The 27,108-nt window shown below is 35.8% G+C and overlaps 1 protein-coding gene across 1 annotated transcript in view; it reads right to left on the bottom strand.

The window, feature by feature from the left end:
* DEUP1 (deuterosome assembly protein 1) overlaps positions 1-27,108 on the bottom strand; it is a 100,976-nt gene that overhangs the window by 15,501 nt on the left and 58,367 nt on the right. The window contains exons 10-13 of the mRNA XM_060157888.1: positions 26,152-26,349; positions 24,362-24,448; positions 6,734-6,757; positions 3,404-3,555 (exon numbers count right to left, since the gene is read on the bottom strand). Coding sequence (XP_060013871.1) covers positions 3,404-3,555; positions 6,734-6,757; positions 24,362-24,448; positions 26,152-26,349 — 461 coding nt within the window. The remainder of the gene's footprint in view (positions 1-3,403; positions 3,556-6,733; positions 6,758-24,361; positions 24,449-26,151; positions 26,350-27,108) is intronic.

The following is a 27,108-nucleotide window of genomic DNA, read 5'->3' as shown; positions in this document are numbered from 1 at the left end:
AATGTCCTCAGCATGGAACAGGATCCCTGCACAAACTATGCTAATTTACCTGCTTCCAGCCTTGCCTTCTAACACTCCACATAACGCTCCCTTATTCTATGAACTACTCATTATTTCCTGGCCTAGAACTCTTTCGCCTGCTGTGTTTTTCTCCTGATTAAGCAACACCATGGTGCCAAAACTTACTCAACTTACTTTTTTGCTTCTAACCAGCTATTCATTCCTTGACAAGGGATCCTGTAGAGTGGTTAAGACAAACCTGACTTTGTGGTTTTTTAGTATTACAAACTTTTAATTTATTAACTAGATTTGCTTGTGATTACCAAAACCTTTCCAGTACAGGATATAATTTTTAAAGCCGTATATTCAGTTTTAAGTATGAATCGTATATAGAGATAAAGCTCCATTTATTATAAAACTGATTTGCCATTAAAATTAGTTGTATATTAATAGCTCTGGATACCACTACTCTAAGTGAGAATGTAAATGATTCTTAAACTTCAAAACTCTAAAAACCTTTTAAAACATTTAATACATCCTCACCAAATTTAATTTCATCTCATTCATTAATTTTTTTTAAAGTGCTGAATAACTTTCTTATTGGAAAGTAAATCCTCTGGAATATCCTAAAAGGCTTCACATTTTAAGTGGATGAGCATGAAAATTTTCTTATCACTTCTAACAGGAGTGAAAAACAACAACAAAAACTGAGTCACCTCCAAGTGGATAAAAGATTATTTTAAGAATACAGTATACAAATCTTCCTCAGGTAAAAGCAAGAAGTGGCTAAAAATTAGACTACAGACTTAAAAATTTTGTGGAACGTTACCTTTATATACCTTTACCTAAAAGCCTTTTCCTTTCTAAAATAGCTTAATATGACCTTATTGCATTAACCATTGATATGTAAATATGACTATGTATTTTTTAAAATTATTTTCTGCCTAATCAATACACACAGCTTTCACTATTTGACTTCACTGAGCCGTGCTGTGAGGGAAGGAAAGCACATTGCCTTTTTCACTTGCTAAAATTAATAGATATGTGCTTTACAGTTCTCCACTGGTGAGTTCACAGTGTCCTTGCCTCTCAACAACTCTTTCCCCATAGTGGGTTTTATATGGTAATAATTTATTCAGAACATTTGAAATGCTGTTTCTTTTAAAAAAATCAGGTCACTGGAGAACACTGAAATCAGACAAGCCATTAAAACAAATTTAATGAAACTTTCAACAAATCAGACTGGCAGGACACAAGGCTTTGCAGCAGGAATAGTCACCCAAACTGCTTATTAAGATAGTCTCCTGCTGAGCATTTTACCTCTTATGCTGCTCTCTGTGTCCCCTACTGTCTTGTTTTCGTTAGGCATGTTTAACACATTCCCTACTGCCTGGCAAAGAGAAAAGGGAGCAATCCAAACAATAAAAACACTCTTTAAAAATAGTAAAAAGCAGAGTAGCTGTCTTTTTGTTTAAATAACAACACCTAGTACCTTCATCCAAGGCTTTCAAAGTTATTCCCAACAAGCAAGAATAGGAAAGTGTTGTGCATCTAATGGGCACTCAACACAGACCAGTGACTAAGATACACTGGAAGATCCTTTGTAACACAGGGGCCTGCTTTCTCCTACAATGAGAAACTATACAGATGGGGTGGTGAGTTGACCCATGGAGAAATGAATCCATAGTGTAGGGAAGCACTTTGTAAAGCATTCATTCTATATTAGAAAATACATTCTTACCCTCAAATCAAGATTAGGCCCCTTTGGACAGATTTTCAGTTATACTGGCCGGTCAACGTGGGCACGCTCACCAGAGAACCGGGCCCTGGTGGTGCAGTGCCCGCTTTCATCCTCCCCACACTGCTTTTGTGCTGCTGCTCCCACCCCATCACAGCACCCCACGCACAGTGCTTGTTTTGGGTAGCAGCCAGTCTTCCCTTATTCCCTTCCCTAACCACCTGAAGAGGAGTTATTACTTTAGCACTTCTGAATGCTTTCTGTTTCTTACATCAGTTTAGAATATATCCCTCTAATACATACAGGGCTGGGGCGGTGAAAGTGGGAGAGAGCTGTACTACATCCGCAAGAATGCTGAGCAGACATTTTTAGTACGGCCCCTGGATTTATGGATTTATCTACCTGTAGAACTGGACCGCTTAGTTACAAAGATAAGCCTGGCATCACTCCTCCCCAACAGGACTATCTTTTGAGGAAATGTCAGATTCAGCCATTTGTTTATCCACCAAAATAATATACTTTTTAGGTACTGTGAGTTGTTGGAGTAGTATTAACATTATTATAAATACTAACAATTTTGTTGGTAATAATAACATCAGTGATAATGGCTAACATTTAGGGGACTATATATTTTACATGGAACTATGTTTTCTCGTATAATCCTCAGAAAACCCCTATAACTATTATCTGTATTTGTCAGATGGGAAAACAAAGGTTAACTGAATTTCCCAAAGTTGCAAATATTAATTATATTTTATGAAAACAATATGTAAAGTTTTCATGCTAAGTATAATGAGCTTCAAAGCAAAAGTTGTATTGAAGTTGGGTCTGGACTTATTAATTTGCCGTTTCTAAGCACCATGGAATGTTAATAAATCAAATAAGTTTGGGGAATGTTGCACATCACACCTGTTCCTGGAAACTCACAATGTAATTAGCAATATTAATGACTTTGAGAAATCCTGTAGAAAAGAAACTTGTTTGTCTTGCTGAGCATTTTCCAAGTATGGGAAAATGGTGAAAACTCCAGAGACAGCTCTGACTCCATAAATACTTTACTAAAGTTGAAGAAATTAGCCAATTTTATGGCTGATGTATTTACTTAAATTTTGAACTAAGACATTTTAAAGAGCCTGGGGATAATGAGGGCAGCAGATAGTGATTTTCCACACTCTTCTTTTCACACAGAAAAGACCTCTCTTACACATTCATAGGTTCTTTCCTATGAAATGACCACAGTTTTTCACCACTGCCAGAGTGTCAATATAAAGTGTATATATATTTGAAGTAAAGTCAGACATGCTATCTTCCTATATTTTGACGTAAAAAATAAGATTACTTATTTGTATATTTTGTATGCCACATCAGGTTCTAAGAAGGGTGTGAAGTGACGAAAACTCATTTTAACACTCTACGCATTTCACTGTTATACTTTGAAAGCTATTGGCAACACAGAATTTCATATAAAAAATGGTATATCTAGACTATTGAATTATCACCATAAAATAAATGTTAAACAACTGAAGAGAAAGTATATAAAATTATAATTTGAATTGTTTAAAAATAAATGTCACTTAAATGTCTGTACATTTATGTCCTTATGTAATGGTGTCAGCATACCAATCTTCATTTTTTCCCTTATTTTTTTGGCTCTGATAGGCATACCTTCCTGTTTCTTTGTAGGTATTTTGGTTAGCCCATGCTGATTTTCCAATGGCCTGAAGTTTTGCAAGATCATTTCGGAGCCTTTCATTCTCATATTCCAGTTTGTTAATAGATGTATGCCTTGCATGTTCCCTGTTAGTGAAGTCCATACTCTAGAGAATAAAATAAACTATCATTGAAAACATTGTTACGTACAAGTGACGCATGTTTTCTGTGCGTTTGGACACACGTTGGAAAGACCCTTTAATTTGAGTCAAGTGATGTCGCTCTACTCCTGTGTGCCTCCTAAATGCCTCTTCTCACCCCCGCCTTCTCACAACACAGGTACTCAGGGGCAGCTGCCACTAAACACATCGCAGTAAAAGGGGTGCACACACTACTGCCCACGCTCCAGTACAGAAAAGCCTCACTCCATGCATTACCGTTCTCTGCAGCTAGAAGAAATTGGCTAGATAAAGGAGTTTTTGTGTTTATAGGGTATGCCTTCTAGTGCTGATTAATAATGGAACCAGAATTAACATAGCTTTCAATTTTAAAAGATTTTTTTCTGATTAAAACAATACGTGTCATTATAGAAAATCACACATCAATTCCCCACTGTTGGGTGATGCAACAAATTATATACCAAATCCATGTAGACTGGGATACGATTCTGGACCATTCTATACCAAGATCATTAGATCCTGGTTGAGAGCGTGCCAATACCACACAGTTTTGAGCAATGTAGCTACATGATAAAGTTTTACTCTCTAGTACGGGCAACCCAATTTTAATGTCTTCATAAAAGAATAAGCAGCATATTTAAATCACAAAATGAGAGGTTTAGAGCAAGAAGAAAGATTCCTGATGCAGTTTTAATTAAATGCTGTAAGAAGTTTCTTAGGGAGAGTCTAAACTTTTTTTTTTTTTTGCGGTGCACGGGCCTCTCACTGTTGTGGCCTCTCCCATTGCGGAGCAACAGGCTCCGGACGCGCAGGCTCAGCGGCCATGGCTCAGGGCCCCAGCCGCTCCACGGCATGTGGGATCTTCCCGGACCGGGGCACAAACCCATGTCCCCTGCATCGGCAGGCGGACTCTCAACCACTGCGCCACCAGGGAAGCCCTAAACTTTTTTCTCACAGAATTTTAAAAAACAGGATATATACTCACATGAAAACTCATGAAAATGCTTTAAATGACCCCATGTAGTCCTTTATAGTGTTATGATTCGAATACCCATAAATTATGTAGTTGCTGATTAAACAATAGCTCTCTGCTTTCAGAAGGATAATATTTTAGCACAAAAAGCATGACATGAGTAACATATCTTTTGAAGCTACAAATGTCTATGTTTCAAAGCTCATAAGACTATAGTTGATTATGGCTTAGAACTTTCATTTATAAGTTTCTAAATTTAAGGCTTTGAGTGCCATTTCATATGGGCTGCCATGCCATAAAGTCATTCAAAAATTTTTGACTAATTGCACATTTAAAATTATTCATATACTATCATATTAGTATCAACATTGATAAGTATAGAAATATATATTAGGCATTTAAAATGTTTACCTATTTGTCTTATTTTTTGCTTCACAGGCAAAGTCTGTTTATTAAAATTTTTGTTTACTGCCTAATGTATTATAGAAGTTTATGAATTTTAGAAAGATCTTACTTTTGAATGAAAAAAAAGTGCTCCAGGAGATCAAGTGTCCTCAGAACAGTACAACAAGGGTTATATGCTTCTATGTCTATTGACCAAGATGCCCTTTGGGAAAGAAGGGCCATTCAAGGTATTTCTCTGCTTGTTAGGCCCTTGCCTTTAGTATATCTCAACTTTGCTCATTTGAGATACACTGCTGCATATAAAAGAGTAATCTATAATCTGCTTTAAAAGAGAAAGGATTGTTTATTCTAAAATTAGAGCAGATTTGTGATAAACATAAAGGAGGCAGATCTTATAAAATTTGTACGCATAAGGAGAATACTCATACGCACAGATCTGTTTGAAAAAGATCTTGGAAAAGATTCAAAATTTACTCCTAAAAAGACATCTACTGGTCAAAATATATAATTCTTGATGGTCTGCTGCTCTGTTACAATTTTATTCAAAAATTTTCTATAAAATGAGATTTAATCTGTGACTCTTTGGCCCAGTGTTGGTTTAAAGTAATTAAGAATGATAGTAATGATTTTTTTAAAAACCCAGAATTTTCTAAATGCACCAGAATTAAATGTGTTGTGAGCATGACCTGAAAGAATTACACAGGTAATGTATTTACACGATTTGTATTTAAAAGCGTTTTCCAGTTTCCTGGACAACATTTTGGGGCTCTCTCGTTTTATTTTTTTCCTAAATACTTTTCTAGGGATTTCAGAAATATATCCTCCACTAGACGGTTATCATGCCTTGATTAAACTTTACCTCTGTACTGCTGATCAGTTCTTTTACAGGCCCATTATCTCAATTTCTTGTTTTTTTCCTCCCAAATTTTACGGTTTCATAGTTTTTTTCTTTCGACTTTTTTTCTTGAAATGGAAAAACCTGCTGGTGCCTGTTTACTTGAACTCACCGGCTCAAGGCCAGTTGAGGTGCTGAACCGTCTGAATGATAGTACTTTGTATGTGCACTTTTTCTCTTAAATTCATGTGTATTCTACAATAGTAATTAGGCTAACAAAGTACTTCTACAGAAGGACTGGCTTTAATCATGTTAATTTAAGGTTACTATATTAATTTTTAGTATATAAATGGATGTTTTAGATGCTTATGAGGGTACTAATTTTTTATGCTGTTATTTTGTTTAGCAAACTTTATGGATAATGAAAGGCAAATTAGTCTTAAAAATTACCATAAATTCTGAGTTCTGATTAAATCTAACTGGATTACACCTTCATTAAATAAAAGAAAATTTAACAAATACAAATATAGGTCTAAATAAATATGGAATCACAAAAATCTATCATGATAAAATTGATTCTTCATAATTTACCCAGGAGCAGAATAAAGATAAACCCCTCACTTTTCTCCATACAGTCAAGTTTTTGCACAAAAAACCTCTTGCTAGTACTGTTGCTATTCTAAGTGTCTCACTGAGACCGGAGGACAACTTACATACCAGGTGGATAGTCCCAACAGTAAATTCTCCAGAGGAAAATGGGGGTGGTCACAGCCCCAGGTATGCAATAGGTTAGAACTGAGTGCAGGGCTGCTGTTCCTACCTGGGTAGGTCCTACCACTGGGTGGGTGTCATTTTTCAACCTTTTTTTCCCCCTAAGTGTAAATAATAAGGGAGTTTCACAATTAATTAAGCAGAAAAGTTCTCAAAGCTCTAGTTATTCAGAAATGACCTACCTTTATATCAGTAATTCCATTTGTCTAGGAAGGAAAAAATAATTGTTATTTTAATATTATACAAATACTACATATTTTAGAAGATCTAAAAATAATGATGTAAATATTATGTTTCTTATTGCGCGAGGTAAAGTTTCAGCACAAATTATTTAATTGTATGTTTACTTATTAATTTTAGTGATTTCAGAGCAAATTAACTATCTAATTATGGGATTTTAACATATAGCAGATATGAGTTTTCTTTATTTAATCTTTAAACAGATAAGTGCTAAATAGGTGACAATAGATTATAAAGGCTTAAAGAGCTGAGTCATATTGAATTCTTTTTTATTATTCAATAGACACAAGATTTTTCTCTTTGGGCAGTGGCTTGACTATTTCAATTATCAAAGTCAATTCCAAATCTTCATATATAAAAAATGGAGAGCAATTATAAAGTCAACTTCCTATGAGGGGAATGTGTTCAAGATGGCATAGTAGGAAGATCCTGAACTCACCTTGTCCCAGGGGCACACCAAAATTACAACTACTTATAGAGAAACTACCTATGAGAACAACCTGAAGACTAGCAGAGAAGATTTTCCATGACTAAAGTTATAAAGAAAGAACCACAACGAGACGGGTAGAAGGGGTGGAGACACAGTATGGTCAGGACCCACATTCCTGGATCAGCAACTTTCAAACTGGAAGAATATCATAATTGCAGAAGTCCTCCCCAAGGAGCAAGGGATCTGAGCCCCACATCAGGCTCCCCAGACTGGGGGTCCTATACCAGGAAGATGAGCCCCTAGGATGTCTGGCTTTGAACACCAGCAGGACTTATGTTAAGCCAGAGGGCTACTAGGGAACAGAGACTCTGCTCTTCAAGAAAACACACAAAATTTCTCATGCTCCAAGTCTCAGCACAGAGGCAGAGTTTGAAAGGACCCGGGATCAGATAAACTTGCTAATCTTGGAGAACCTCCTGGAGAGGCAGGAGGCAACTAGGACTCCCCTGGGGATGATGATACAGGTGGAAGCCATTCCTGGGAGCTCGTTCTACCACATGGACACCAGCACTGGCAAGCGCCATTTTGGAGACCTCCCTCTAGCCTCTTAGTGCCAGGGGTTACCTGCCCACCAGCTGGATGGCATCAGTCCCAGGACTTCATGGGCTGCACATCCAGCTGTGCCAGGACATGGCCCCACCTATCAGAGGTCTGGAACCAGCCTCAGGCCCCACAGGCCCCATGGTCAGCTATGCTGGGGCCCAACCCCACCCACCAGTGGGCCAGCATTCACCACATGAGGCAAAGCCTGGCAGCCACCCTCGCAAGGGCCCAGGCCTGCCAACCACTGTGCCCACAGTAGTTAGCCATGCCATAAGAGAAGGGTTCATGCAGCCCACATATGAGGCATCCCAAGAGCACACAACTCTGGTGAATAGAGGGGAGTGTTCTGCTGGGCCCCATAGGACATCTCCTACATAAGGCCACTTCTCCAAAATCAGGAATCATAATCAACCTACCTACTATGAAGAAATAAAAACAGAAAATTAGGCAAAATGAGGTGAGAGAGATATATATTCCATATGTAGAAGAGGTAGGTGAAGGGAGATAAGCAATCTACCCAATAAAGAGTTCAAGGCAATGATTTTAAAGATGCTCAATGAGCTCAGGAGAAGAATGGATGAACACAGTGATAAGTTTAACAAAGAGTTAGAAAATACAAAGAAGAACCAAAAGGAGCTGAAGAATACAATAACTGAAAAAATACACTAGAAGGGATCAATAGGAGATTAGATGATAGAGAGGAATGGGCCAGTGAACTGGAAGACAGTAGTGGAAATCACCCAACCTGAACAGAAAAAAGAAAAAATAATTTAAAAAAATGAGGACAGTTTAAGATACCTCTGGGACAACATCAAGGATACTAATATTCACATTATAGGGGTAGCAGAAGGAGAAGGGAGAGGGAAAGGAGCAGAGAACTTACTGGAGGAAATAATAGCTGTAAATCTCCCTAACCTGGGGAAGGAAACAGACATCTAGGTCCAGGAAGCATAGAGAGTCCCAAATAAGATGAACCCAAAGAGGCCTTCACCAAGACACATTATAATTAAAATGGAAAAAAATTAAGGTAAAGAGAAACTTAAAAGCAGTAAGAGGAAGCAACTAGTTACATACAAGGGAACTCCAAAAGACTGTCAGCTGACTTTTCAGCAGAAATTTTGCAGTCCATCAGAGGATGGCATGATATATTTAAAGTGATGAAAGGGAAAAGCCTACAACCAAGAATACTCTACCCAGTAAGGCTATTATTAAGATTTGAAGGAGAGACAAAGCTTTTAGCAAAAGCTATAAGTGTTCAGCACCACTAAACCGGATTTACAGGAAATGTTACAGGGACTTCCTTAAGCAGAAAAGAAAAGGTCACTACTAGAAATATGAAAATTAGGAACGGAAAAACTCTCATTGGTAAAGGCAAACATACAGAAGGTAGTAAAGCTAGTAGAAGGTTAAAAGACAAAAGTATTAAAATCATCTATATCTATAATAAATAGTTAAGGAATACACAAACCAAAGAGATATAAAACATGACCTCAAAAACATTAAATGTGAGTGGGGAGTAAAAATGTAGAGTTGTCAAAATGCATCTGAACTTAAGAAATCATCATAAACATAGTCATCAAATCACAAGGAAAAAAGCAAAAGAAGAAGAAAAGAACAAAAAACAACTATGAAAACAATGAACAAGATGGCAGTAAGCACATAATTATTAATAATTACTTTAAATATAAGTGGCCCAAACACTCCAATCAAAAGACACAGAGTGGCTGAACAGATTAAAAGACAAGACCCATATATATGCTGCCTACAAGAGACGCACTTAGATCTAAAGACACAAACAGACTGAAAGCGAGGGGATGGAAAAAGGTATTTTATGCAAATGGAAATGAAAAGAAAGTTGGGGTAGCAATACTATCAGACAAAATCGACTTTAAAACGAAGACTATAATGAGCCAAAGAAGGACATAGCATAATGACAAAGGGATCAATTCAAGAAAAAGATATAACAATTGTAAATATATATGCACCCAACATGGGAGCACCTAAATACATAAGCAAATATTAACAAACATAAAAGGAGAAAGTGAAAGTAATATAATAATAGTAGGGGACTATAACAACCTACTTACATCAATGGACTCATCATCCAGATAGAAAATCAATAAGGAAATACTGCCCATAAATGACACACTAGAGCAGTTAGAATTAATAGATACATACAAAACATTTCATCCCAAACCAGCAGAATACACATTCTTTTCAAGTGCACATGGAAAATTCTCTAGAATAGATCACATGCTAGGCCAGAAACAAGTCTCAATACATTTAAGAAAATTGAAATTATATCAAGCATCTTTTTCGACTACAATACTATAAGACTAGAATTAACTAAACGGAAAATTGTAAAAACAAAACAAAACAAAACATGCTGTTAAACAACAAATTGGTCACTGAAGAAATAAAGAGAAAATACAAATATCTGGAGACAAATGAAAATGGAAACACAATTCGAAATCTATGGGAATGAAGCAAAAGCAGTTCCAAGAGAGAAGTTTACAGTGATACCAGCCTACCTCAGGAAACAATAAAAATCTCAAACAATCTAACCTTGCACCTAAAGAAACTAGAAAAAGAAGAATAAACAAAACCGACACTTAGCAGAAGGAAAGAAATCATAAGATCAGAGCATAAATAGATGAATTAGAAGCTAAAAAAATAGAAAACATTAATGACACTAAGAGCTGCTCCTTTTAAAAGATAAAAAATTGATAAACTTTTTAAAAGATAAAAAATTGATAAACTTTTAAAATGAGTCAGACTCATAAAGAAAAAAAGAAATACAGCCCAAATAAATAAAATCAGAAATGAAAATGGAGAAATTACAACTGACACCACAGAAACACCAAGGATTGTAAAAGATTATTATGAATAATTATACACCAATAAAATGGACAACCAAGAGGAAATGGATAAATTTTTAGAAATGTACCATCTTCCAAAACTGAATCAAGAAGTAGAAAATATGAACAGACATTACCAGTCATGAAATTGAAGCAGTAATCAAAAAACTCCCGATAAATAAAAGTGAAAGATCAGACAACTTCATGGGTTAATTCTACCAAACATTTAAAGAAGAGTTAATGCTGATCCTTTTCAAACTATTCCAAAATATTGAGGGGGAAGGAATGCTTCTGAACTCATTCTGTGAGGGAGGCCAGCATCAGATTGATGCTGAAACCAAACAAAGACACCATATACATACACACACACACACCCCACAGGCCAATATCACTGCTGAACATAGATGCAAAAGTCCTCAACAAAATACCAGCAAATCTAGCTCAACAACACTTTAAAAAGATCATACACCATGATCAAGTGGGATTTATCCCAGGGATGCATGGATGGTTCAATATCTGCAAATCAATCAATTTGATACACCACAGTAACAAATTGAAGAATAAAAGTCGTGTGATCGTCACAATAGATACAGATAAAGCTTTTGACAAAATTCAACATCCATTATGATAAAAGCTCTCCAGAAAGTGGGCATAGAGGGAACATACCTCAACATAATAGAGGCCCTATATGACAAACCCACAGTTAACATCATACTCAACAGTGAAAAGCTGAAAGCAATTCCTCTAAGATCAATACCAAGACAAGGATACCCACTCTTGCCACTTATTTAACATAGTACTGGAAGTCCTAGCCACAGTAATGAGACAAGAAAAACAGATAAAAGGATTTCAAATTGGAGAAGAAGAAGTAAAACTGTCACTGTTTGTAGATGACACGAAACGATATATAGAAAACCCTCAAGATGCCACCAAAAAACTATTAGATGTAATAAATGAATTCAATAAGTTTCAGGATACAAAATTAATATACAGAAATCCTTTGCATTCCTATACATTAATAATGAACCAGCAGAAAGAGAAATTAAAAAAACATTCCCATTTATAATCACATTAAAAAAATAAAATACCTAGGAATAAATCGACCTAAGGAGATGAAAGACCTATACCTGGAAAACTATAAGACACTGATGAAAGAAATTGAAGATGACTGAAACAAATGGAAAGATATACTGTGCCCATAAGTTGGAAGAATTAATATTGTTAAAATGACCCTTTTCCCCAAGGCAATCTACAGATTCAATGCAATCCCTTTCAAAATACCAACTGTATTTTTCACAGCACTAGCAGAAATAATTCTAAAACTTGTTTAGAAATGCAAAAGACCCTGAATAACCAAAAAATATCTTGAGAATGGAGAACAAAGCTGGATATATCATGCTCCCTGACTTTAGACTATACTACAAAGCTACTGTAATCAAAATAGTATGGCACTGGCACAAAAATAGTACATTGATCAATGGAACAGACTAGAAAGCCCAGAAATAAATCCACACTTATATGGTCATTAATCTACAACAAAGGAGGCAAGAATATACAATGGGAAAAATTCTCTTCAATAAATGATGTTGGGAAAACTGGACAGCTACATGCAGAAGAATCAAACTGGACTACTCTCACACCATTCACAAAATAAACACAGAATGGATTAAAGATTTAAATGTAAGACATGAAACCAAAGAACTCCTAGAAGGAAACATAGGCAGTATACTCATTTACACTGGTCTTAGTAATATAGTTTTTGGATCTGTCTCCTCAGGCAAGGGAAACAAAAGCAAAAATAAACAAGTGTGTTTACATCAAACTAAAAAGCTTTTGCACAGGGAAGGAAACTATAAACAAAATGAAAAGGCAGCTTAACAAATGGGAGAAGATATTTGTAAATGATACATCTGATAAGGGGTTAATATCCAAAATATATAAAGAACTGATACAACTCAACATCAAAAAATAAAACTGATTAAAAAATGTGGATGTCAATAGACATACAGATGACTAAAATACATGAAAAGATGCTCAACATCACTAATCATCAAGGAAATGCAAATCAAAACCACAATGTGATTATCTGTTAACACCTGTTAGAAAGGCTATCATAAAAAAGACAGAAAATAACAAGTGTTGGTGAGGATGTGGAGAAAAGCAATGTTCATGCCCTACTGGTGGGAATATAAATTGGTACAGCCTCTAAGGAAAAAAATATGGAGGTTCCTCAAAAAATTAAAAACAGAACTGTCATATGATCCAGCAATTTCACATCTGGGTATTTACCTAAAGAAAACAAAAACACTAACTCAATAGCTAAGATACGGAAACAACCTAAATGTCCATCAATAGACAAATGGATAAAGAAGAGGTGGTGTATATATACAATGGAATATTATTCAGCCATAATTAAAAAAAAATGAAATCTTGCTATTTGGGACAACAAGTGGATCTAGTGGATGGATCTAGAGGCTATTATGCTAAGTGAAATAAGTCAGACTGAGAAGGACAAATACCATATAATCTCACTTATACGTGGAATCTAAAAAACAAAACAAAACAGACTCAAGGATACACAGAACAAACTGATGGTTGCCAGAGTGGAGGGCGTAAGGGTGGATGGGTGAAATAAGTGAAGGGGATTAAGAGGTACAAATCTCCAGGTATAAAATAAATAAGCAATGGGATGTACTAAACAGCATATGGAATATGGTCAATAATACTGAAATAACTTTATATGGGACAGATGGTTACTAGACTATTGTGGTCATTTCATAATATATGCAAATGTTAAATCACTATGAGGCACACCTGAAACCAACATATTTTATGTCAAGTACATTTCAATTAAAATAACCTTCCTATATGAAGTAAAATGTTACATAAAATATATATGATTAAATGCTATTTTAATAAGATCACATTGAAGGCTATACATCAATGGCATTCCATTTTATGATAGCCCATTAACACATCTTTAGGCATATATATTATATATGTGTGTATATATATATATATGTGTGTATATATATATATTATATATGTGTGTATATATATATACACATATATATGTGTGTATGTGTGTGTATATATATATATATATATATATATATATATATATGTGCTAAGTTCTCCAGATGTAATCAAATATCAAAAAGTGACTCTGCCTTTATGGAAAATATAATAAAATTGAGTAGGCTAAAGTAACATGTATGAAAAAATAGTAAATAATATAGATATGGTATAATTATGTGTTAAATTATGTTGCACCAAGTAGGAACTCAAATGTTTTCTGAATCAATGAATGTCAACAATTATTGGGATTGAGATCATCCAGAAAGTGAGATAAGACAAGGCTTCAGTGATCTTTTTAATGATATTAGAAATGATTTTCATGATAACTTATTCATGCTTCTTAGACTACAGGTGAGTCCCATAAATCCGCAAGTATTCATTGAGCCCTACACTATACCACACCCTATATGAAGAAAAAGTATAAAACATAGTCCACTTCTTCCCTCAAGAAGTCTATGATTGATGAGACAAAACATACCCATACTAAACAATTAAAAAAATAAAAGAAGACAATTCTAAACTTAGTGCTAAACTGTTATAACTAAGTGCTAAAGAAAGTCAAAGACAGGAGAACTAAATGGGCCCTAGAGTAATGGGAAATGAATTCATGGAGGAAATAAAATTTAATCTAGTCCCTTAAGGGACTGGTAGGATTTTTTTTTTTTTTTTGCAGTACGCGGGCCTCTCACTGTTGTGGCCTCTCGCATTGCGGAACACAGGCTCCGGACGCACAGGCTCAGTGGCCATGGCTCACGGGCCCAGCTGCTCCGCGGCATGTAGGGATCTTCCCGGACCGGGGCACGAACCCGTGTCCCCTGCATCGGCAGGTGGACTCTCAACCACTGCGCCACCAGGGAAGCCCGGGACTGGTGGGATTTAATAAAGAAAAGGGTATGTCTTTACTCTCGTAAAGTAAAGGAAAGGTGGAGGACATATAATAGGTTAATTAATTCATCATTCACTCATTCATTTATTCATTCACTCATCCAACAGAAGATTTTTTCAGTGCCTCCTATATTCAGGCACTATAGTAAGTGCTGAGGTACAATGGTAAACCAGGACCATAACTGCCCTCAGTGAGCCTACTGGTAAGGGGATGGGTAGCTGACAAGGAACAGGTAATTTTAATATTGCGGTATGATAGGTGTTAAGTAAAGGATGCTATGATGGCTTCGAGGAGGGACTCTTAACAGAGGAAAATCGGGGAAGATTTCGTATAACACGTAAAATTTATGTGGAGAGACTTGAAACATTAATAGGGCATGGCCATGTGAAGTAGGGAAAGGGGATTTTTAGGTAGAAGGAAAAGCATGTGCAAAGGCCTGGTAATAAGAAAGAACATGAGAAATGAGCATCACACACACAGATGAGAATAAGCTACTCTAGCTATAGTGGAGGCTTTGTGTAAGTCACTACAGGGAAACAAAGTGGGTGAGCCAGATTAAGGAAGCCGTGGAATGTGAAGAGTTCTGACTTCCTATGGGAAATTGAGCACATGTTCTACAAGGAAAGCTTATGTAAAGAAAGCATATCTGGTCTGAGAAGTGCCCAACTTGGAAGCCATTCTATGATCCAGAAGAGATAACTGACGTTATCTCTATCCTTTAAGAGAAAGTACACAGCCAGAGAAGCAGAGGGCCAAGGCCAAATTTAAAGGATGAGTAGAGGAAGAAGGGTGAGGAGCCAGTGAAGAAAACAGAAGAAACAGAACCACGGGATATAATAACAGTTAATATCATGCACTTGGAGTCATCAAGCTATGTGATCTTGGGCAAATTACTTACAAGCTATGTGATCTTGGGCAAATTACTTAAAAACTTAAAGATTTCATTTCTTTTTCTGTGAAATGGGGATAATAATACCTACCATACACACACGGTATAAAGATGTAGACACTAATGTACGTAAAGTATTCGGCAGAGGGCAAGGCATGTAGTAAACACCCAATGAACAGCAGCTCTGTGTTGTTATACAGTTCTACCAGTCTCCCTGACTTTTTATCTCTAGTCTCTGTACATTATATTACCTTATCATGACTCATTCCCACCACTCTGTCTGGCTAATTATTCCTCAGATGCCTTTTCTGACTCCCCATACTGGGTTAGGTAACCCCTATACAGCCCCCTGCACTCTGCAATTTCCTATCACTCTTTAGCATAACTATCTAGTTAATTGTCTGTATCCACTAATGTATGTCTCCTTCCACTAATATTAAGCTCCATGAATTCAAGGATGTAGTCTGACTTACAATCCTAACATACTGCCTGACACATAGCAGACATTCAATAAGTATTTATAGAATGAATGAAAACATTCTGTGGTGACTGTGGCATGCGATAAATACAGAACAGTATAGAGAACCCAGAAATAAACCCATACATGTACAGTCAACTAATCTTTGACAAGGGCACCAAGAACACACAATGGGGAAAGGATGGTCTTTTCGATAAGTGTTGTTGGGAAAACTAGATGTTCACAAGCAAACAAATGAAACTAGACCTCTATCGTAGACTACTCACAAAAAATAACTCAAAATAGATTAAAGACTTAAATGTAAGACCTGAAGCTGTAAAACTCCTAGAAGAAAACACAAGGGAAATAGCTGTTTAACATGGGCCCTGGCAATGATATTTTGGATATGACACCAAAAGCACAGGCAACAAAAGCAAAAATAGACAAGTGGGACTACACCAAACTGAAAAGCTTCCTGCACAGCAAAGGAAACAATCGACAGAGTGAAGAGGCAACCTATGGAATGGGAGAAAATATTTGCCAACCATTTATCTGAAAAGGGGTTAATTTCCACAATATATAACAAATTCATTCAACTTAACAGCAAAAATACGAACAATAAAAATTGGGCAAAGGGCCTGAATAGACATTTTTCTAAAGAAGACGTACAAATGGCAAGAGACACATGAAAAGTTATTAACATCACTAATCATCAAGGAAATGCAAATCGAAACCGCCATGAGATATCACCTCACACCTGTTAGGATGGCTAGTATCAAAATGGCAAAAGATAACAAGTGTTGGTGAGAATGTGGAGCAAAGAGAACTCTTGTACACTGCTGATGGGAATATAAAGTGGAGAAGCCACTCTGGCAAACTGGTCGGAGGTTCCTGAAAAAATTAAAAATAGAACTAACATATGACCCAGCAATCCCACATCTGGGTACATATCTAAAGGAAATGAAATCAGTATTTTGAAGAGATATCTGCACTCCCATGTTCATTGCAGCATTGTTCACAATAGCTAAAATATGGAAACAACCTAAGTGTCTATGAATGGATGAATGGATACAGAAAATTCCACATAATGGAATATTATTCAGCCATAAAAAGAAGGAAATCCTGCCATTTGTGACAACATGGGTGAACCTGGAGGACATTATGCTAAGTGACATGATCCAGACAGAGAAAAACAAATGCTGTATGATTGCAGTTATATGTGGAACTTCTTTAAAAAGTCAAACTGATAGAAGCAGAGAGTAGAATGTTGGTTGCCAGGGGCTATCTGGGTGGGGGGGGGTGGAATGAGCAGATGTTGAATCAAAGAATACAAACTTTCATTTATAAGGTGAAAAACTTCAGGAGATCCAATGTACAGCATAATGACTATAGTTAATAATACTGTATTGTACATTGAGAATTAGCAAACAGAGTAGATCTTAAGTGTTCTTACCACGTACACACACAAATGGTAACTATGTGAGTGAAGGATGTGTTAAATAATTTGTGGTAATCATTTCACAATGTATATATACATCAAATCATCACATTGTATACTTTAAATATAAACAATTTTACTTGTCAATTATACCTTAATAAATCTAGGGGGGAACAAAAGAAAGCTTTAAGAAACCAATGTGAAACTGACTAACTTCATTAAAACTTGAGTGCTAACTTCTCTGTGGGATATATATTTTCTAATATTCTTGTTTTGAGGAGCGAGGGAGACTTGGAAGTTGGCATCTTGCTGCATCTCCCCTGTACCATGTTTATTTCTAACCTTTTGCTCCTGAGCTAAGTGAGTGAGGCTCCTGTCAGGGAAAGCTGGTGAAGACTCCTTCCCTCCCTCAGAGCAAGCAGGGCCACGTAACCTAGGAGGGGCTTGGCTGGGTTATATTAGCCCTCTTGGGTGTGCCTGATCGTCCAGTTCTCAGAGACCAAGCCCACTCTATGACTGGCAGAGTGCATTGGAAGAGAAACATATAGGAAAACATTTCACAGCAAAATTGATGGGATGCAGCAAAAGCTATATCCAGAGGAACACAGAGAGCTTTAAAAACCCTTACAATTAAAGAAAAAGATATAAAATTAAGAAATTCAGTATTTATCTTAAGATATTAGACAAAGTACAACAAAACAAATCAGGAAGAGGAAATTAATAAAAGACAGTAATAATGAAATTAGGAAGAATAAATAATAACAAATCCAAAGTCAATACTTTTAATACTAATAAAATAAGCAATGATTCTGTGTGCCAGACTTAAAAAAGAGAGAGAGTTAAACTATACAAACTTAGAATTAAGAAAGGAAACAAATACAGAATATAGAAGAGATGCAAAGAACTTTAGGATATTACTCCCTTTGGTAACAAGGAAACATACTGGAATGGGGAAAAATTTCCTAGAAAAATAAAAATGACCACAAACAACCTAAGAAGAAGTGAAATTTGAATATACCAGGTACCCTGAAAGAGAATAGAAAGGTAATTGAAAATCTACTTTGCTGAAACGTCAGTTACATATATATACATTCTTTTTTATATTCTTTTCCATTATGGTTTATCTTCACTGGTTCAACATCCAGACAGTTTCATAGCTAAGCTCCTGCTAACCTTTAAAGAACTGTAATTCCAATATTATTTAAACCATGCTAGACTGCTCATAAATATGGAAAGCCCCCAATTTATGTTATAAAGCCAGCATAACTGTATAACAAGGAAGACAAAAGAGAACTATATACAAATCTCATTTATACACACACATCTTAATTTCTAAATAAAATATTACCACATAGAATCCAGAAATATATCAAAACTGTTAGAGGATGACTGTGATATGTTGAAGTCCTAACCATTATTAATGCCTTAGAATGGGACTTTACTTGTAAACAGGATCTTTACTGAGGTAATCAAATAAAAAATGAGGTCATTAGGGTGGACCCTAATCCAGTATGACAGGTGTTCTATAAAAAAGGGAAATGTGGACACCGGGAAAACATGCACAGAGGGAAGATGATATGAAGAAACAGAAAGAAGATGGCCATGTGAAGACAAAGCATTGGAGTGATGCATCTACAGTCCAAGGATTGCCAAAGATTGTTGGCAAATCACTAGAGGCTATAAACAGGCAAGGATGAATCCTCCCACACAGGTTTCAGAGGGAGCATGGCCCTGTTGACACCTTGATTTTAGACTTCTAGCTTCCAGAACTATACAACAGTTTCTATTGTTTTAAGCCACCCAGTTTGTGGTACTTTGTTATGACAGCACTAGAAAGTGAATACAATGACCAAGAAGGTTTATTCCAGGAATTCAAAGGTGGATCAATATCAGCAAATCTGTCAATCATAGTCTATTACACATCAACAAATTAATGGACAAAAACTACAAGATCTCACATATGCTGAAAAGGCATTTGATGAAACTGGCAGCAAATCTTAAAAACTCTAATTAGGAATAGAAAGACAAAATAAAGACCATAAGTCAAGAACAAATATTATCCTAAACAGTAAAACTCTAAAACAATTTCATCAATTAGACAAATCTGTCAACAATCGCTACTATTATTTAATATTCTCTTGGAAGTGCTAGCAAGTTCAATATGACAAAAATTACTGATATGAACAGGAGAAAGGAAGAGATACAACTATTTTTGTTGAGACAACTGCATATCTCAAAAAACTTAAGAACCTCTAGTAAAATGCCTACTAAAATTAAAAGATAATTTGGCTCTTTTTTCTATATTAGCAGTAAGTTTTTAGATATGGAAAAAGGAAAATATTCCACTTACAATAGTGACAAGAATTATAAAATGCTTGAGAATAAATTTAAAAAGAAAGGCACAGAATTTATACAAAGATGATTGTAAGGTCTTATTGAAGAGCATAAAATAAGAGATGAAGGAATGGAAAGCCATGCCATATTCTTGGATGGCAAATTTTACTATTATAAAAATGCCAATTCTTTCAAAGATAATATATAAACTTAATTCAATTCCAAATAGAATCCAACAGGAAATTATCAGGAGAAACTGGATTAACTGAGCTTAATATTTATATAAAAATTTAAATCGGATTCCTGTTTTACGTCACATGCAAAAGTGTAATTCAAATGGATTAAAGGCTTAGATGAAGAATATAAAGATCTTTGAGTAAACTATATGTATTGTCTAGAAGTTGGAAGAACCATGTTACACAAGGAAGGAAATTCAGATGCTATAAACAAAAGGATGTACATGTTTGACAAATAAAGGTTTAAAATTTTTTGTATGATAAAAAGATATCATAAATAAAATTAGAAACAACAAACTTAGAAAAATGCTGTTATAAATTGACAAGAAAAAATTGTCCAAAGAAAATGAGTTTGAGTTTTGCTCGAGAAAAAGGAGCAAAGAATATAACGAATTTATAGTACATTGTCAATAAATACGCAAAAATATGCTCACTGTAGTCAGGGATATGCAAATTACACTACTATTGAGAAATCACTTTACACCCATCAGACCGACAAAAATATAAAAGAGCAATAACACCTATTATTTCCACTAAGGATGAAAGAAAAGGGTACTCTCATACAGAGACGGCAGAAATATGATTCGACAACAAATATTTTAAAATTAAAACATATTCTTTGAATCGGCAATTCCATTCTCAGAAAGGTATTCCAAGATGTATGTACAAGGATCTTTTTGACAGTATTGTGTATCTGTGTAAAAATCTAGAAACAGTTATTAATTATGAATGAATTCCAGTTGACCCTTGAACAACAGGGGTTTGAACTGTGTGGGCCCACTATACATGGATTTTTTCCCCTAAATACATACCACAGTACTACAAGACCCAGAGTTGGTTGAATCCTCAGATATGGAGGAGGGCTGACTGTAAAGTTATGTACAGACTTTTGACTGCATGGAGTTAGCGCCCCTGACCCCTGCGTTATTCAAGGGTCAACCATAATTCTGAAAAAATAGCTGAATAACTTTTGATACATTCACATCATGGGATATTATTAAGCTACTCTATACAATCAAATAAGACCTAAACTTGTTGACATAGGATCTGCAAAGGATACAAGACACAGAGAAGTGTGTAAAATCTAATCCATTAAAAAAAAAATTAAAACCCCTAAATAGGTATATGACTACACACACACAAAAACATGTATGAAAAACACAAAATGATACATAGCGAATAGTTAACGTGTTATCTGGTGGATGGGTTAGGAGGTTGCTAGAGAAATGGAGGAAAGGGGAAGGGGAAAAGCAAGAGAAAAAGAGAGACTGCGCTAAAATCACTAGTGTGTAAGTTACTCTTCAATTCATTAAAATTTGTATATACCTTACATGAGTATACATACATTTATTTTTTCTAAGAAATTAAGAAAAATAAAAAGGTGTTTTTCTACTGACTTGTAGAGTTGTCCGTGATACACAGTCAAAAGGCAGTTTAGAATAATGTATGTATTACACATGTATTTCTGTAAAACAACACTCAGCTCATCCCTCCTAAGTGTGTACACAAGCAAGGAAAAAGTTATAGAATGCTACACACTAGCTGGTTAGCGCTGAATACCTCTGGAGTCCAAACTGGGATTGGGGATAGGAGCAGAGATAATTAGCTTCTTCTTTACACATCTTCACGTGTTTTATTTCTTGAAAAAATGAAAACCAATAAATGAACAAAGCCAAATGCCTACAGGAGCCAGAGTGAAGCAGGCTTAGTGGGGGCTGTGACGAAGCAGAATACACAACTAAAAACATCCAGATTGGGGGCTTCCCTGGTGGCGCAGTGGTTGAGAGTCCACATGCTGATGCAGGGGACATGGGTTCATGCCCCGGTCCGGGAAGATCCCACATGCCGCGGAGCGGCTGGGCCCGTGAGCCATGGCCGCTGAGCCTGCGCGTCTGGAGCCTGTGCTCCGCAACGGGAGAGGCCACAACAGTGAGAGGCCCGTGTACCGCAAAAAAAAAAAAAAAAAAAAAAAAAAAAATCCAGATTGAAATGTAAAAAATTAACATAAAAACCATTTATTTGAGAGAGAAAAAGACATAGATGAGGGCAGGATTCTAAATAACGTTTTCGTGTATCCAGTTTAGAAAAAAAAGTCCTTGTGTTACACAGATTTTCTGTAACAGACAGGGAAATCACACATACTTTACTTTTTATCCATTTATACTCCAATCACAGGATCCATAACAAGGCCCAAAGAAGAATGCAGAATGCTTCTATTCTTTGATGCTGGAATACAGACTATTAGGAGAACAAGCACATACTATCACAGAAATATAGTATCATCATAGGCAGAACACGCTTTGACATAAACTGTAGCAATATTTTTTTGGATCTGTCTCCTAAAGCAAAGGAAATAAAAGCAAAGAAAAACCCAAATGAGACCTAATTAAACTTAAAAGCTTTTTCATAACAAAGGAAACCATCAACAAAATGAGAAGACAACCTACTGAATGGGAGAAAATATTTGCAAATGATATGACCAATAAGGGTTAATATCAAAAACAGCTCATACACTCAACATCAAAAAAACAAACAACCCGATCAAAAAATAGGCAGAAGAACTGAATAGACATTTTTCCAACGAGGACATTCAGATGGCCAACAGGCACATGAAAAAATGCTCAACATTCTTAATCATCAGAGAAATGCAAATTAAAACCACAATGAGGTATCACCTCACACCTGTCGGAATGGCTCTCATCAAAAAGAACACAAATAACAAATGTTGTTGAGAATGTGGAGAAAAGGGAACTGTCATACACTGTTGATGGGAATGTAAATTGGTGCAGTCACTGTGGAAAACAGTATGGAGGTTTTTCAGAAAACCAAAAATAGAAATACCATATGACCCAGCAATTTCATTCACGGGTATGTAACTGAGAAAAACAAAAAACACTGATTCAAAAAGATATATGCACCCCAATGTTCACAGCAGCATTATTTACAATTGCCAAGATACAGAAGCAACCTAAGCGTCCACCAACAGATGAATGGATAAAGATGATGTGGTACACACACACACACACACACACACACACACACACACAATGGAATACTACTCAGCCATAAAAAAGAATGAAATTTTGCCATGTGCAACAACATGGATGGACTTGGAGGGTATTATGCTAAGTGAAATAAGTCAGAGAAAGACAAATACTGTATGATATCACTTATATGTATAATCTAAAAAATACAACAAACTGGTGAACATAACAAAAAAGAAAGAGATTCACAGATATAGAGATAGGGGTAGGGGATTAAGAGGTACAAACTATCATGTATAAAATAAACTATGAGGATATATTGTATAACACAGGGAATACAGCCAATATTTTATAATAACTATAAATAGTGTATAACCTTTAAAATTGTGAGTCACTATGTAGTATACCTGTAACTTTATATAATATTGTAAATCAACTATACTTCAATTAAAAAAGCAAAAATAAAATACTGACAAAAAAAGAAATACAGTATCCTGGCTTAAGAAAGGACCTTGGAAAATGCCCGATCCAACTTCCTCACTTTACAGCTGAGGAACGTGAGGCCAGGTTAAGCACCTGCCGTACTCGATTCCCTCCATTCCCTGCATGGCAGAAAATTATTTTATCTCAGAATTTTCACTCAGAGCAAATAAATGGTAGACAAGTAACAATGGTATTTCATTAGTTCAATAAATAAAATTCTTCTATTTTACATGTAAAAAACCAACCCTCAACTGTTATATTAAACATTTGAAATGAAAGGCACAGAACCTGTTTAAGTTGCCTTGTGTAAACCTGTAAAGACACTGCTTGAAACCACACGGTCAGTCCTCAATCATTCACTGATCCATCCTTTTTATTCAACCAGCATTCACTGAACACTGTCTATACTCCTGACGCTGGGAGGTACTCTTGATACACACATTAGTGAGGCACAGTCTTTGTTCACCATCCAGTGGGGAAGTGATAAGCTATGAAACAAGTTGGACCCAAAATACAAACCAAGTGTAGATGGAATGATTTATTCTGACTGGAGTTTCAGGAGCAGCTTCATCAAGGGGAAAGTTGACACATGAGTCAAGCCATGTAGGATGTAGGATTCCAGAGGTAACAGCAAGAGCAAAAGCAAGGAAGTAGTGTGTTTGAGGAAATGATCAGAATTGAGTCCAATGCCAGAAAAGAACAAGGGAGAAAACTAGAAATTCACATGTTCTAGCCTGAGGATAAAAGTAAATTCAATCTAAGTGCAAGATAATTTGCCACCCCATCTCCTGCATGCCTGACATGTGGGAAGCATTCAGTAAAGAATGTCTGGGTAAATCCTGACCAACTAAGTAATCTCTCTGTTCAAGTTACTGAATGATTTCAGCATATTACCATGTACCGTCCAGGGTCTAAATCTCCCATCATGCCTTTCAGGTGTGTGATTTCAGTTCTGACAGCTTTATCTCTCTTATCTGAGACCTGAAAGGAGATTAGTAGTTAAAAGTGAATGTAAAATTCATAATAAAAGTTCACAATTCTATGAAAATTAATTTTATTTTGTTAATGTAAATATTTTCAAAGTGTAGTGAAGGGAAACACTTCTTAGGCAGGATCATCATAAATCAGGTATTTTCATTCAGTTCTCAGGTCTTCAGCAGGGCCCATTTTACCCTCCTTTTCTGATTGGTGCTAAATTAAAAATAGATACTTACAATAATGATTCATTATACTTTTCTATTCCAAAATTCCATTTCTCACTTCTACTTTTTTATGGTATGCAAATTACCATCAGAAAAATTACAGTTTTAAAAACATGCTTGAATAATAGTGTCCGTTAAATTTGTTCATGACCTGATTAATTTTTACAATACGCAAATATGATTTCATGTTTAATTTTGTTCTTCTTGATACTTCTGCCAAATTTCCTTCTTTTTTGTGACAACTTCATTTTGTCTCCTCATTTATTTTTTTCCCTAATTTCTTCTACTTAAGAGCACTTAGACATAGCATTTGCCCTTTTATTTATCTAGGGCTCATTTCCATATAAAACACTTCCCTTAAAAAGGTTTACTTTTGTAAATTACAAAATATATTCTCCTTGACAAAAATCTAAAAATATAGAATATAAAGGTGAAACTAAAAATCATTTGTGATCCAACTACCCAGATCACTGTTAACACCTGTAAAAATATCATTTCCTTTACAGGTGCAACCAATGCTATTGTCCTATCTATGCTGTTTTCCTGTAATATTATACAAATTAATCACAGTTTAAAGCTTATAATTGGGCAAAGGCAGAATTTTTTCTTGTTTTTACAATACTCAGGATTGAAATAGCCCTGTTATTTATGAAGTAACCCTCATATGCTTAGAAAATTATTGAATGGTGCTCTCAAAAACCCTATTTGGTGGTGAGATGAATTGGGAGATTGGGATTGACATATATACACTGATATGTATAAAATAGCTAACAAATAAGAACTTGCTGTATAAAAATGAATAAATAAAATTTAAAAATCCCTCTATATTTGGGGTAAAAACACTGAGAAACCCTATACTTTCAGTAGCAGGCCACCAGTTTGATGATGAGTATGGGACTGAGGGAATTTCAAAACGAATAGGAGGGGAGGGAGGGAGGGAAGACTTAGAAGTCACTTGCAGTATTTTAACAGTAGAACGTTATAATGGCTGTTTTTCCCCATGAACCAAGCTATGCATTGAGTGAATGTTCAGTAAATATGAAGTAATCTTCGTGTTTCATGTCCATTTTTTAAAACTCTAAAACAAAGGTATGAAATGGGAGTGGGAAGTGTCCAAGAAAAGCTGGAGTAGAAGCTTTTTTTAAGATACAAATGTTAATAGAAGAGAACTATGGAAAACAAATTCAGGAAGAAATCTTTGACCAGAGCATGCTGTGGGAGGTGATCAGAATATGGGTCACTAGAAAATGTTAGCATGAGATTTAAAGAAATTTTCTTGTGCTGTCACTTGTTTCCCTGGTTCTTGTTTGATGACACTTTGCATTATCTCACCAAGGTTTTATGTGACTCCACAAAGCATTTCTGTGCTGTTAGTCTCAGAAACAATACAAGAAATACAACCCTTTTATTAATCAATAAGGAAGGCGACTATTTGCACTGAGCAAGAGTGACCTGGACAGGTGCTTCCTGCCGCTTGCATACCTGTTGTTTCGCCAACATTTTCTCTTTTATTTCTAACTCCATTTTTAACTGTCTCTCCAGAAAGGCAGCTTTCTTCATGATAGTTGCTATAGTGATTTCCTTCTGATGAAGCTCCTCAGTTAGGTCAGAGATTTCATTCCTCATTCTTTCCTGCTCAGAGCTATGGTACTCTTCCTCCTGATAGAGTTGGCTTCTTATCTGCAGCAGATATTTTCCAGAAAATAGTAACAAATCCTTTATACAGCAGCTAAAAGGTTTTATTGGCCATGTTCGGTCTTCCCATCCTATCTTAAAACTTTGCCAGACCTCACTTTACCCTCCTTTTCTGATCAATGCTAAATGAAAAAGATACTTACAATAATGATTCATTGACTTTTTCCTTCCAATTTCAAAATTTTTTTTTCACTTCTATTTTCTATTGTATGTAAGTCATCACCAACTACTGACACCACTTTAATGACGACTTTGACAGGAAGGTGGGGAAAGTATTATCAAGCACTTTTCTCCCAGCTTCATTGAGGTATAATTGCTATACAAAAACTGCACATAGTTCATGGATAAAATTTGGTGAGTTTGGACATACACTTGTGTTACTATCACCAAAATCAAGAAAATAAACGTGACAATTACACCTAAAAGTTTCTTTGTGTCCCTTTGTTGTTTTAATTTTGTGTACGTGTGGTAAGAATACTTAACTCAAGCTCTACCTTCTTAACAAATTTTTAAGTGCACAATACCTTACTGTTTACTGTTGCACTGTGCTGTGCAGCAGACTGTGGAACTTACTCATCTCGTGTAACTTACTTGATACCCATTAAACCACCACTCCGGATTTGGTGCCATGGAAGAGCACTGGACCCACAGCCCAGAGGCTGATGAACCATTTTTTAGGGAGAAAAAATTGGCTTAGAGAGGTTAAGTGACCTGCTCAAATTCATAAAGCTATTAACGGGCAGA

The sequence above is a fragment of the Lagenorhynchus albirostris genome, chromosome 9 (genome assembly GCF_949774975.1).
Source record: "Lagenorhynchus albirostris chromosome 9, mLagAlb1.1, whole genome shotgun sequence".
NCBI lineage: Eukaryota > Metazoa > Chordata > Mammalia > Artiodactyla > Delphinidae > Lagenorhynchus > Lagenorhynchus albirostris.
This window is presented reverse-complemented; position numbering and strand designations above follow the sequence as displayed.